Raw genomic sequence first — 12,203 nt, 5'->3', positions numbered from 1 at the left:
TGCCCAAAGTCACCCTTGACTGCACCCTTTCATATAAAAACCTTTTGAAAATACCACTGCCAAGATAAAAAATTGTAACAATATTATTTGAAAATTGTGTGGAATGACATGGGGAGCTTCAGCAGATACACTGTGCAGATCATCCATCATGCCAGTATTCCCAGCAGCCAAATATTGTGCCCCGCTGTGGCTAAACAGCTGTCATACCAACCTGATTCATGTCCAGTTGAACCACAGTATGTGGTTAATAACTGGGACAATCCAACCAACATCCACTTATTGACTTCCTCTGCTGAGCATTGTGTATCCACCCACAATCTGTAGAAGCAAGGCCTTGCTTAGGGAATACTGAAAGCTACAAGAGAACCTGGAATTACCCATACAGGAAGACATACCAAGTCTATGATGAAACAGACTCTATTCAAGAAACCCACCATTACAGCAAGCAGAACAGCTAGCTGGTAGTAATATCGAGGTGAGAGACCTATGGGATCATAACTGTCAACTTACTGAAAATCCTGAAGAGCATGAGTGGTTCCAAAAGTATAGCTGTGATACTGCTGGCACAGAACTCGACAGGAAGCTATGGGTCAAACTGAACACAGGGGATGGTTCTTTGTGACTGTGTGGCTCCAAAGCAGACAATGAAGCACATTACAGATGAATACCCCTTGTGTTCCCATCAGGGGAGCTGGAGCGACCTCATGAAAGCTAACAACACAACTCATATATAGATTAGGAATTTAGACATTGACATTTAGTTAGTTTTCTATGTAATTCTGTCTTTCTGTATTCTTGTTATATACATACACTAGTATTTTACACCTGTAGTTTTATACACTGCATGTCAACCATATGAATAAATAAATAATAAACATAAATTGGTATTTAGAGAAGAACTGAAAGGTATTGATGTTGCTCTAGACAACTTTTTGTGCATTTTTAGGAGTGTTGTGAATGAGATCATGACTAAATAATTAGGGTGTCAAAGATCTGCACTTGTAAGGGAAGTGATACAAAGGTGTAGTTTTAAGAGATTTCTAACATGTTTGCTTTAACTACTCCCAATATTTTATTAACAATATTATGAGAAGGAAAGTTGCTACTCACCATATAACAGAGATGCTGAGCTGCCTATCCTTCTCATAATATTGTAACATTCCATCCTGGATTTCCCAATATTTTATTCATAGCCTAATGGATGTCAATTTCTAGCAATGAAAAATTTTGGGTAGAATAACAGCAACATGAAAAGGGTATGTTTACTAGAACACGAAAGGGTAAATTTACTACTCACCACACTGAGTGGCAGGCAGGTACATTGAAAAGAGACTGCTAGATGTTATTCGCTAAGTCCTTACCCTGGTGTACACAAAATAAAACATACACACCTTCACAAATGTGCATCTCAAACACACTCACACCTGACTGTAAATGCTTCTGACTGTGAGATGGGCAAAGATTGCAGTTGGACCTTAGTGCCTGGTGAAGACAGTGCCTATGTGTGTGTAAGTTAAGCATGTCGGGTGAACGTGTTTGTGTTCTGTCTATGTCTGGAGCAGAACTTAGTAAAAAACCTGATAATTTCCAGCATCCTGCTCAGCTCTGGCGCAATGGTGGAACAGTGTAACATAATGTACACTATCAGAGGTGACAGTACGTCGCCATTTATTATGGCATGGGTTACACGTGTCATCCACTTTTCTGCCAATCTTTGACTGAATGGAAGCATGCTAGACAGCAATGGTGCATGGAACATCACTGTGGACATGAATGGAACCAGATACTGTTTTCGAACAAATTCAGGTTGCATTTTGGTTCACCACAGACAGGGGGAGCAGCATCACAGTGACTGCATTCACACAATACAGACAGAACAAACTCAAGATCTTATCATATGGGGTGCTACTGGGTTCAACCAAAAAATCACAGGTGGTTCATGCCCAGTGCACTGTGATCAGTGTGACCTATGTGAATGATATCCTACAAGCTGTAGACATACCCTTTCTGCACAGCACCCAGGCACAATTTTTAAGCAAGACAATGGACAATCACATGTGGCTACATGAACATGTGCCTTCTTGGCATCAGAGGATGTCAGCCTTTTACCCTGGCCCTCCTGATCATCAGAGCTCTCGCCAGTCGGAAATGTGTGCAATATGGTGAAACAAAAGGTGCAATGCTGTGACCCAGTGCCAACCACCATAAATGAACTTTGGAACCATGTGAATGCAGCACAGATGGCTGTACCGCAGGGTGACATTTGCTCCTTATACGTGTCAATGTCACCTTGTATGGAACAAGTTCTCAGAGCCCATGACAGACCCTGCAGCTACTCTGCAACAGTACACATGCTGAATCGAGGTCACTAAAATGCTAATAATTTCTACAGAACATACTAATGCACATATCCTGCGAATACAAATGTTCTATATCTAGTCGATCAAGGTGTTCTGTTTTTTGTGAACATGAATGTATTTTGACATGCTTTACGAAAGTGAACCACAAAATTAGAAATGTTCTACAGTACTGTAGAATATCTACAATTTGTGCTTTTAGTTTATAATTATGATGTTGCTCTGCCAAGAAACAATTGAAGATTCATACTTCCATTTTGGCCTTATGAAGGACAACATTATCTACTCTGAATTTATGACAGAATATGAACATTATAATATCCAGCTTCTGAAAATAAGCTTGATAATATTCACTCAAGCTGAAAATAAATGTAATCAGTGTCACTGTATGACTAATAAAGCTAGTACAATGCTCTTGCAAACTGTTTCAGTACATGATCAGATCATTGTGGGAGATATGAGTATCATGATATTTTCTGTAGCAATCAGGTGGGTTTTCAGAAAGAAAAACACACTGGAAATGTTCTCTTTCATGGGGTGAGCTGCAGACAACTCAGCTTCAACAGAAATGCATACCTTCCTGGACTTAAATAGAGGGTATAAAGCACCTTTCACAATGAAACAAACACAAATGAAGTCACAAACATTGTGCAGCAGATTTGTATTTGGCATAGGAAAGGAAGAATTTAGATGGTTCTATTTGTACGTAAATGTGAAATGCAGATGTAGTGTGCTAACACTGAACTGAGGTGCCAGTTTTCCTTAGCATTTGTCCATTACTTTGCATGGATGCCATTTGACATTTTTGCTGGCTCCTCATTACAACTGAGGAAGACATTTAAAAGCAGAATCCTATTTACCAAAGGCCAACATAAACTGAAGAAAGGCTAACATTTACAATCTGGTTATTAGCAATCAGAAACATTTACATTAATGATTGTTGCACATTTTTGTAATTTCTTATATCAGATAGTTGCTGATGTTTACAGTGACACATGCAAAGCACTCCAAAGGACCTTAGTACAGTACATATAAGAAAGATACATCAATAAAATATGATTAATGAAATGTGAAATATAAATACGACCTGTCACTAGATAAAATTTGCTACATAATTTGTTAGAGGGAAGATAGCATGAACTGTGTAAACTATTTTTATTTAGCATCAAAAGTTTGTAACATAACAGTGATTCATCAGCCATGTAATTACAGATACCATGAATGTAGACAACAACTTCTTTCTCATATTTTTAATCAGGAAAACAGGTACATATTCACACTTTTTTATTTTCAAGGAAATTTACTGTGCTTTTCTTTTTTAATAAAGAGAATTACAAAGCTTGTGCTTGTTCACTCTGTTCTCAATGAATTTATCATCTTGCCCACACCCCCCAGTTGGACTACCAATCACATTTCTTTTCCATTGGTGTTTGTGCTGTGAATTTATTGGATGGCAGAAGCATGTATGACATCTATATTTTCCTATCAGTAACATTACTTTGTCTTTGGACCACTTAATAGGTCAAGTAACTCAAACAACAACATAAAAAGTAGACAGCATAGTAAAAGAAAGCTTTCAGTACTGCTAGTGCCTAAGCAGAGAGAACACAAACTTCCTTTGATGGTTCATTGAGAAACTGACAACCAATGAAACATGAGCAAACAACTGCAAATGTTAACCATGCATGACTGAATGGTGTTCATGCATGTGTGCCTAGCTTTTACACCAGAGAGAATTCTCATTTCCTGTAGCAGTGTAAAGGAGGTTTAATAATGCTGTATAGCAAGTGCTGGCCATGGAAATGAAGAAACAAAATATACCTCATAAAAATCAAATCAAATCAATACTCTTCTGAAGGATACCATTTTTACTTCCTCTTTGCTTGGCTGCTACTTGTCACACACAAAGAAAGCACACTATGACTAAGAACTATGAGTACAGGTTTGTGGTAAGGTTCTGTTTTTGACACCTGTACCATTTAATATTTACACTCTTGGCTTTCATAATACATGGGGTTTTATCAAAAAATAAGAGGAAATTTTTTAGATTTTGTGAGCTTTATACATCTGATTAAAAAAAATTATCTTGCTGGTACATTTGTTCCTGAGGTGCATATGCATTTTCAGTTATTTTGAATGTTTGGTTTATTGTTGGAAGGTCAGAATATTTATACACGTTTTTGAGTGATCGGTGCATTTTTCCTTTTAAAATAGATGGAACAAAGAATCTGCACTAAATTTTGCTTGAAACGTGGAATAAAGTGCAGCACTGTATTCAAAACATTGGCAGCAGGAAGGGCATCTGGCCATCTCTTTCAATTAACCATGCCAAATTATATAGCAACTGAGCAAGTTATAATTGAATACTGTTTGTTAGTGAATGTCACTCTAATTTAGCTGTGGAACTGTAAATTTGCATGAATGAATAGTTGATGAAATAATGCTGACTTTCAGTCTGCAGATTAAAACAAGCTGACACTAAGACATATTATGAAACAGAACAAATTGAAAGATTTACAGTGAGGAGTGGGACAACTGATTGTAATTGTCAACTTCATTTATAATTAATGTAAAAACTTTAATTCAGCTACACTGTAGGCTCTCATGAGTAAATCAAGCAACTGAAATAATAACACTCTTTACAGTTGACAATATTAACTACACTGACCGGAAAGAGAAAGGAAGTGCAAGGTGTAGTGGTAAGCACAGATAGGCATTAATCAAATAATTTCTGTCTACATAATTATTTGAATAAGTACATCATTCAGATAAATTTATTCATAAATAAATTATTTGTAACATAGATAATGAATATTGTAGAATGCCACTTTATTTTGTTTATTTACTTCTTGTACAGTATTCTGTAACTACTGTACATTACCATTGGGCAGTGCAGTTTTTATATGATAAATAACTGTCAGTGGTTTGTACAGAAATGTACATCACTGACTTAAGTTCCAGAATACAAAGCTAAAGGTTTCAGGTTCAATCCCCCATTGGTTCTAGAATTTCTTTTATTATTTGTCATTTCTTTCACATTTAACAGCGAGGAAACTGCCAAGTCAAGTTGCAACGTGTTGAACACTAGGTCCCCTTCTAACTGGCTGTTAGGTTCACAGGTGGGAGGAGGCCAAGGTCACACCACCACTGCACTGCTCTGTTTGAATTACACTTCAGATTGAGCATAGGGAGGAAAAGAGAGGGTTGTTATAAAAACTATTTAACAGGTAATAAAAAGCACATTTGTTTAATGACAAAGAATTAGAGCAATAAATATCACTGGGATTCAAATTCATCCATTACTTGTAAAACGTGTTATTCACAGATGATGACTAAATGTTTTTATTCGTGTAAATGAATAATGGTTTGAATAAATAGTTTTACCTGTTATTCAGGAATAATGAATAATAATTTTTATCTGTATGTGTTTCTCATCATTTGAATAAATTTTCTCAACTCTGATGGTAACAGTTGTGCAATGCCCATATGGACACTGTAAATTTACAGCCTGTGTGCAAGTGGGTGCAAGCATGTGATATCAGCATGACCATGGACAATTGCTCACTCGGTTCTGTCAGGCTCACTCAATTGTCATTAGGCAAGGCAGCATCAGCCATCTTCAGCAAGTTCCGCCATCCTTTGCAAAGATATTCATGCTCTCTGTTCTACACTCCAGCTGCCTTCAGACCACTGTGATGGGCAATGCACTTGTAGGGCTCTAAGTTGGTGTGGAGTGAATTTTTGTGCAGTTTTTAATACTTTACAACAGATAGTATGCACATCATTGACTTATCCTATATCATGATGTGCTTTGCTGTACAAATTGTATGATCTACAGGACCAATAATAAATCAAATCAGATCAAAATCATTGATAACTGGAGTAACTGATATAGATCTGACACATACAGCTTCCTTAACATAATTAAAACATTATTAATGCACTGTTGGTTGAAGCACATGAGCCTTCAACTAGCCTATGATGGTGGTACCTCTACCAATCAACTGATGAAGACAGTTCAAAACAGATTTACCTATTATATTTGTTTCAAAGGTGATCTTTCAGACATAATAAGAAACAGTATCTTGTTTAGTGTGTACTTTTTTTGCAATGGTAAGAATAGAATTAGAATAAATTTAGTCTGCATTTGCAATAAATATGTGTAAAAATTATGTAAATAGTCAGTGTGAAGTCACAGAAGCATGTGAATGATACATCAAATCTATAAACTAGTGAGATATTCCATATTCCAAATTAGTAGTATTTTATCAGTGATACAAGAAATTAATAATATCAAAAGTATTTACCTTTGCAACTGCAAGTGGTGCATGCATCAGGCTTCCATGTATCTCCATCAAAGTGGCCTTCATCATCACATGGAGAACAACGAGCCTCATCAATGCAAGTTCCATTGTGCAAAACCTGTAAAATCATCCAGTGTTACATTATTACATTTTACCTGCTTTTCCTCAGGAATTAAAAATTATTTTTCTGAAATACTGTGTACATGAAATATTGTTTTGTACATGTGTTGGCATCTGATTATTAGTATTTTTCCATTTCTTTCTGCTCCATCTTAATAAGTGTATTTGGATTTTTTTTTTGGTGTATAACACTAACAGGACTTAGTTCCTCAACTTATGCCGAGAGACAGATGATAATAAAACAAAATTACTGGGCACCACATTTAACTATTTCTTCTAAACAGCAGCAGAAAGGCCAGAAACTAAAAACAATCCAGAAAATAAAAATGCACTACAGGCGCTGACAGACATTAGCTTTAAGACAAAATGAATTGGCAGCTTACAAAATTAATTAAGTCATAGAAAACAGTAATCCTCCTTGTCATGAGGGAATGGTCAACAAATACCGATGTTATATGTTGACTTGATAGTCACAATCTCTCCCTGAATTTGCAGTAAGCCAGAAAAAGAAATTCTATCCTTTTGAAATTTTCCATGGTCGAATTACAGACTTTGATCATATAGATAATAAGTAAAATATTGTGGTATTAATAGCGGCACATTAATATGACTGAAATTTCTACATAACACAAACCAAAGGGCCACAAGGACAAATGTCATGTGAATAGTATACATCAAATTTAGAGTGGAGTAAAACTATCTGGGCATTCCTTCAAATTGAAAACTTGATATGTGTCATGTGCATTATATTTACCTGCACACATGGCATGTTAAAGCAATCAAAGGGTTCTTCAAAAACTGCTGTAGCATCTGCTTATGACATGAGTGAGTCTCTGCTGAAGTACTGAACTGTACTGTACCAGGCAATACAAAGAAAAGTGAACTCACAATTGATTCAGAACACATAAAATAGCTTCTAATTTTGCAGACCCTTGCATTAAGCAATCTATAAGTGTTGATAATGACTTACAGGTTACAAATACAAAAATTTTTGGTCACTTATGATGATAATTCATTGATGTGAAATAGGTGACAAATCAAAATGGAATCAGCATACTCATAAGCAGATAAAGCACTGATCAGTTTTAGCAGTTCCCATATCAGCTTAGAAAGTCATCTTTAACCTAGTGCAGATTAATTTTATTGTGGTACAAACTGCACTCTTTGCAGGGTATAATGTATATCTCACCCCCTCTCCCCTCCTCTCAAGAGTGTTTCTTTACTTTTATTATGAAACAGTGTTGCCACTTCTCTCATAGTGTTTGTTTTAATCATCTGTCTCTAAAGTGTAATTGTAAGATTATTATATTTATACCTTCAAGATTTGTCATGTGATTTACAGTTTTTCTACATGTGGCAAACTGACAGAAAAACTGAATACGAGCATCATAGCATAACAAATATCAGGGATTGTGCAGAAGCAATAGTGAAAACAAAGCAAAAATGGAAAGACCTACCTGTCCTTCTGGACAAAAGCATCCTTCTTTGGTACCCAAGGGGCATTCAGTACCATTGTAAGTCTTGTAATTGTCACACGTCTTTACACAACCAGAACCACATGCATGGTAGACCATACCTACAGCCAAAATACTTCAGTTATACACAATTATGTGAATAAATGTTAAATAAATAAACTGTAATATTGTCTCATTATGCCTAATGCTTTCAAAGCAAATTCCCACATTTATTGAGAGTAAAATTAATATACATGGATGGAAAGTCTGTCATCACTGTTATTTACAGAATTCGTTTTCTTTTTTTTTTTGTGTCAAGCTAAGTGTAACATAATCACTGGACATGTTTAGGTATAGTGACAATGGTAATAATTAACTGCACCTGGCAAATAGCCTCCACAAGACTACACCTTGACAATAAAGTATTGAAGCAAAGGAGAAATTCAGTCATCAATAAAATGTAAGCCAATGGATTTGTTTCTTATAGAGAGCCTTCAAATTTCTTTGAGAAAACACACAATACGCATTCGCTTCTTAAATATGCAGTCTACTTCTATTGATACTAAATGGAAGCACAAATAAATGTATACTAAAAACATTCATATTTCCTATAGCTTCTTCACTCCTCAATCCAGTAGTACTGCTTATTACTAGGATAATTTGTCTACTATACTGAGAGTAAAAGTAGGAAGTGAGGAAATAAAGAAAATGAAGCATAACAAACCTTAAGAAGTAGGAGCCTAAGAGATTTTCAAAGAATGTGATTTTGTTTGCAGTAATGTCTAATCCATAAGTATATCAGAGCAGTACCATCTCAATCAAATGCACTCAGCTATATGTAATAGGAGAACATACCAGGTGGACACACAAAAGGACACCGTGATGGTGAACGCCAGTCCACACACAGCCCTTGCTGTGTACATTTCCGGACATATGCTTCCATATCTCTGCAAGCAGCATCCTCCTTCTCTAATGTGTGACAGATATCAAACTGGCAGGCAGTCACAAAATCAGTAGGGGCCCCGAGCAACTGACGGCACTAAGAGACAAAAAATTAATCTATATTTTGTGTATGTCTTTCACACAAATATCGGAAATGACTATGTTAATTGTACAGTCTACTTTTGTATTGCATTGTTACCAATTTCATTAATTATGTCACCAGAATAACTAGACACATCATCACATAATTAAAATTACATATGAATAATGGACAGAAATAATTAGATATGTCAAAAGTCTATTCCAACTTTCTAAATTCACTCCCACTTCTTATTCTATTTAAGCACTTGATATCTGGTTATATAACTTGTGGATTGCACCACTGTGAAACTGCCACAGGCTCTTGGTGGTTTCTTGGAAGAGAACATTACCAATTTCCTCTCCCTCCCTTCCGCAAACCAAGTTTGTTATTTATTTCTTATGATCTCATTGTCAACAAGCCACTAAAGCTGTAATATTCCTTCTTTCCTTCATTTTCTTCATATCTGAATGTGTATGTTAGAGATGTACTACTTGACTACCTCAGGCTGAACCTCCTGAATATTCTCCCTGCACAAGTCCAGCTGCTGTGAAGATTGCTATCATCATATCTGAAATTTCACTTAAGCAGTTCACTTTAGCCTAGAATGGCTGTCTCATAGACTCTTACTTCTAATCTGGGTAATAACACTGTATAACCCAAATAAAATAAACATAAAATGTTACATAACTAAACAATTAATTTAATGACTGTCAGATTACTGCCTACCAAAACATATTCCATGCTGATTGTGTGGCATCACGAAATCTGTCTACTGTCCCTCAGTTATAGTAAATAAATGGGTCTATTTAAAAGCCAAATCTCTCTGTCCTAGTATGCCCTCATTTAATAACAATGGATATCACTTCAATGTGAAAATCAAAGTCTATTACTTAAACTGAAATAACATGGAAATAGTCAACACACAATAAGACGGAAGTTCTTATACAAGTTTCATGTATAAAGGAAATATATCTATCATGGGTGGAGGGAATATATAATCTCAAATGAACACAACTATTATTAAAGGGAAGGTGAGGGTTCAAAGGCTGCCATATCTATGGGCAGGGAGTGGGGTGGGGTGGGGTGGGGAACTGCAGCTGAGATGACAGTGGCAGTGGTGTTGCTAGAAACATACTACTTTCTTCTAACTATTGCTGCCATAGGAAGCACAAAGACAAAATTAGATTAATTAGTGCACACACAGACACACTGAAGCTGCCATTCTTCCTGCAATCTATATGTGAATGGAACATGAAGAAACCCTAACATGTGGTAAAATGGAAAGTATTCACTGCCACATACACACTGCATATCACTGTGAATAATGATGATGAAGATGAGGAAAATGCACAAGAATTCAGACATTCCGATAAATAATTATGAAAAGAGTGACATTCAGGAAATAATGTCAGTTGAGATGTATAAAGCCTTGTGACAGGCTGGTCCAACATTTCCCTATGGGGAACTTGTGCACATGAATGTCTGTCAGTTTACCTGTGCACAAGTGCAGCAAGATAGGCTACTCTGTAGTAACTGCAATGTGTTCCTGCCTTGTTCTGTCATATGTGTGACTCATTTGCTCACCCCTGCCAATGGGTAGTGACTTCTGAAGTAAGAAGAAAAGAAAAATGCAAGTAAATGGTGGTATTTTAGTATAAATGTCTAAAGCTGTAGGAAAAGCAATACAATGTGAACTTGCAATTCAGTTTACTGGATGTTCCTGGAAGCAGATAAATCTCAAAAATTGGAATAATGCTGTAACTATCCTACTTTCTAAGTAAGGGAACTAAGGGGACATACATTACTAGAGAAACACCAGCCTCCAGTCCATAATGTACAAAATATTCACTAACATTATTTCTAATCACCATAAACAAAACACTGGATTTTCATCAGATGTAAAACTGAGAAAAGGGGAATGGTCCACAAAAGCCGGGAACAGAAATGATTGATGGAGGAATGTAGAAAATACATTTGGTCTCCAATATCAAAGAGACAGTCAAGGAGAAGAAGAAGGAATATGTTGGCTTTAGAGAAGAATGGATATGTTTGCTTTAGATGCAGATACATCACAACAGATGATTTGGAACTCACAAACAAAATTTTGCAACAGAGTATTGAGTATGAATCATCATTTTGCCTTGAAATAAAGATTTTGAGAATCTTTATACCAGTTTCAACGAAATCTCTATTATCAGCTTTTAGGAAACAAGCATATGGGATATCAAATGAAATTTGTGATTTCTTTATAGGGAGGGTGCAGTGCATTACCCTGGAAGGAGAATCACTGAAATATGTAAAACTATCACCATATGTTTTGACCCTTGTTGTTCATGTTGTATCTTAATAACCTGATAGACAGAGGCTACTGAGAAGATACCTCTGGTAATTTTTGAGTGAACTCCTGCAGTTGTCAAATACCTTTTTTGGTGTATTAATGCAGTTTTCTTAAGATACACAGTGTATTTTATCTAAATGGTAATCTCAAAGTGAACACAGGATCATATATCGCTACATGGAAAGATAGTGATTCACATCAGAAGAGGGAAAAGAGTATTAAAGAATGTAAATAAAATAAAGTGAGCAATCTGAGGTTTGTGCTGTGTTGCATTATTCTTCCTCCTGTATTTGTTTCTGCTTACACTGGTTGTTCACAGACCTTGATCCATATCATCTTTCATCTGTCTCTCCAATTTGTTTGTGGTCTTCCAATTGGTCTTCTTCCAGACTTCATCCGTCTTAGTAACCTTTCTTTCCCCAGTCTTTTAATGGGACCAAACGATTTCACACCACCACTCTTCATTGTTTCTTTTAGGGGATTGATCTGAAGCATGTTTTTTATTATTTCATTTCTTATCCTGTCCCTTCTCCTTTACCCAGCAACCTTCACAGAAAGCACATCTCTATCGCTTGTACTCTACTCAGATCTTTCTTTGTCCATAAC

General features: G+C 36.1%; 1 protein-coding gene across 1 annotated transcript in view; it reads right to left on the bottom strand.

The window, feature by feature from the left end:
• Positions 1–12,203, bottom strand: part of LOC126356178 (hemocytin) — a 438,196-nt gene that overhangs the window by 62,472 nt on the left and 363,521 nt on the right. Inside the window, exons 63-65 of the mRNA XM_050006942.1 lie at positions 9,091–9,274; positions 8,239–8,357; positions 6,665–6,779 (exon numbers count right to left, since the gene is read on the bottom strand). Coding sequence (XP_049862899.1) covers positions 6,665–6,779; positions 8,239–8,357; positions 9,091–9,274 — 418 coding nt within the window. The remainder of the gene's footprint in view (positions 1–6,664; positions 6,780–8,238; positions 8,358–9,090; positions 9,275–12,203) is intronic.

Source organism: Schistocerca gregaria, chromosome 3 (assembly GCF_023897955.1).
Source record: "Schistocerca gregaria isolate iqSchGreg1 chromosome 3, iqSchGreg1.2, whole genome shotgun sequence".
In the NCBI taxonomy this organism is placed as follows: domain Eukaryota; kingdom Metazoa; phylum Arthropoda; class Insecta; order Orthoptera; family Acrididae; genus Schistocerca; species Schistocerca gregaria.
Note: the sequence above shows the minus strand (reverse complement) of the source record. Positions and strands in the feature narration are given on the sequence as shown.